Source organism: Bison bison, unplaced genomic scaffold, assembly GCF_000754665.1.
Source record: "Bison bison bison isolate TAMUID 2011002044 unplaced genomic scaffold, Bison_UMD1.0 scf7180017864519, whole genome shotgun sequence".
Classification (NCBI taxonomy): Eukaryota; Metazoa; Chordata; class Mammalia; order Artiodactyla; family Bovidae; genus Bison; species Bison bison.
In genome coordinates this window covers 819723-821433 of record NW_011495072.1, presented here as the reverse complement: position 1 = coordinate 821433, position 1711 = coordinate 819723, and the positions used below count along the sequence as shown (strand labels likewise).

Here is a 1711-nt window from a genome sequence, read left to right as displayed (position 1 = left end):
GCAGGTCAGACAAAGAGCTTAACCACCAGCTTCACGCCCCCACTGCGTCCCGCTCCCGCGCCTCACCAGGTAGGCGGCCCCAGGTGCGATTGCTGTCTCCATCTCGCAGCGCCTGTCTCTCGGACATGGCCCTCTTGATCTCATCCAGCACCAGGTTGAGCTCCTTGGAGCGCTTGAGGCTCTCCCGCTCTGCTGCATGCAAGCGGTCCCGCAGGGCCAGGAACTCCCGCTGGTAGACGTCCACCACATCACCTTGAGTGGTGTGCACGCTGTCACCAGGGGGCAGCCTAGAGCTGACCCGCTGCCCCCCGAGTGTGGCAGCACACACATCTGTTCACATCTGTTCTCATGCCTGCTACATGTGAGTCCCATGGGCTTACATAAAAGTCACTCTGCAGTCACAGTGACACTCACACCTGCAGAAGAAAAGCCTCCACAGGGGGAATTAGTCCTCTCTAGTGCAGGCTGCAAGATCACTTCCAGGCCCAGGTGGGACAAACTAAGCTGGAGGTGGAAAAGCCTAGGACTGAATTCTCTCCTCCCAGTAGCTCTCACAGCCCCTTCCTGCTTCTCCTTGCAGCATCTCCTCCTTCCAGGAGGCAGGACATCCAAGGGCCCACCCAAGACCCGCCTTCCTCCAGCAGTTCTTATGTTGAGGCCAGCCTTCCCCTGTTCCTTCTTTCAGCCTCTGCACTTCGCTTCCCACCCTACTTCACAGAGATCACAGGCAGCCCCATCCCCAAGGCTCCTAGGGGACAGAAAACCTCCCTGAACATCCCCTCCTATCCACCAAGTAGCACGGAGCCCCGGATACGCATTCACCACTGTCCCCATGGCGGTCATTCTACACTAGACACCAGCTCTGGATTCATAATCGCACATAGTGGGGGGTGGGGAGACCACTGCAGTTACAGCTCCCAGTGCTTAGAGGAACAAAAGAAGTTGAAAAACGAGTCACAGGTCCCTCAGCAAGGCAACAGCAGAGAGGGAACACAAGCTCTGAATGCCCTGAGGCCTGCTTCTCTGAAGAGCTGTCCCAGGCCTGAACCATGCCACCCAGAGGGACCTGGATCAGAACCTCCAGCGGGGTCCCATCTGCAGGCTCCGAGGTGGACATGGGCCTGAAGCAGCACAGAGGTGGGGCTGCCTGACAGTGGACAGGGAGCCCTAGGGTGTCAAGTACCTGGCTCCACTGGCCTGGCAGGGCCGAGCCATCAAGCACGAGACAAAAACAACAGTGCTATCTGCTGCTGCTGCTGAGGCAGCCAGGTCCTGCCAGGCTGTTCACTCTCAAGGCCCTTCGAATCTGGCTTTTGCCCTCCTTTTTTGCTATCACACACACTGCCTTTTCCTCGTCTGACGTCTATGCTCTCACACATGCTTGTTTCATCTGCCTGGGATTCCCTTTTCTCTTCTGGGCCTAATGAAAGCCCGTGGAGCCTTCAAGGCCTCAGTGCAAAACTCTCCAAGTCTTGGAAGCCTTCCAGATTTCTCCCCTCTCATCCTCAGGCAGCTCTTATATTCCTTGATCTCTCAGGGGGATCACAACCCCCAGAATGCCCTGGGATGGTGTCACTTCGCCACAACCAGATACTCCAAAGGTCATGACCAAGGCAAAATTCGGTCATCCCAGGACACCCCCTTCTGTAGCTAGGGCAGAGGCCTAAGTGCTAAGTTCTGGAAAAAGAGAAAGGAGCAGCTCCTAGGAAGG

At 56.7% G+C, this 1711-nt stretch overlaps 1 protein-coding gene across 1 annotated transcript in view; it reads right to left on the bottom strand.

Moving 5' to 3' along the window:
• Nucleotides 1–1668, bottom strand: part of MGAT4B (mannosyl (alpha-1,3-)-glycoprotein beta-1,4-N-acetylglucosaminyltransferase, isozyme B) — a 6639-nt gene extending 4971 nt beyond the window's left edge. Inside the window, 2 exon segments of the mRNA XM_010830683.1 lie at nt 36–258; nt 261–1668. Coding sequence (XP_010828985.1) covers nt 36–258; nt 261–372 — 335 coding nt within the window. The 5' untranslated portion in view covers nt 373–1668.
• Between the last annotated feature and the right edge of the window lie 43 nt (nt 1669–1711).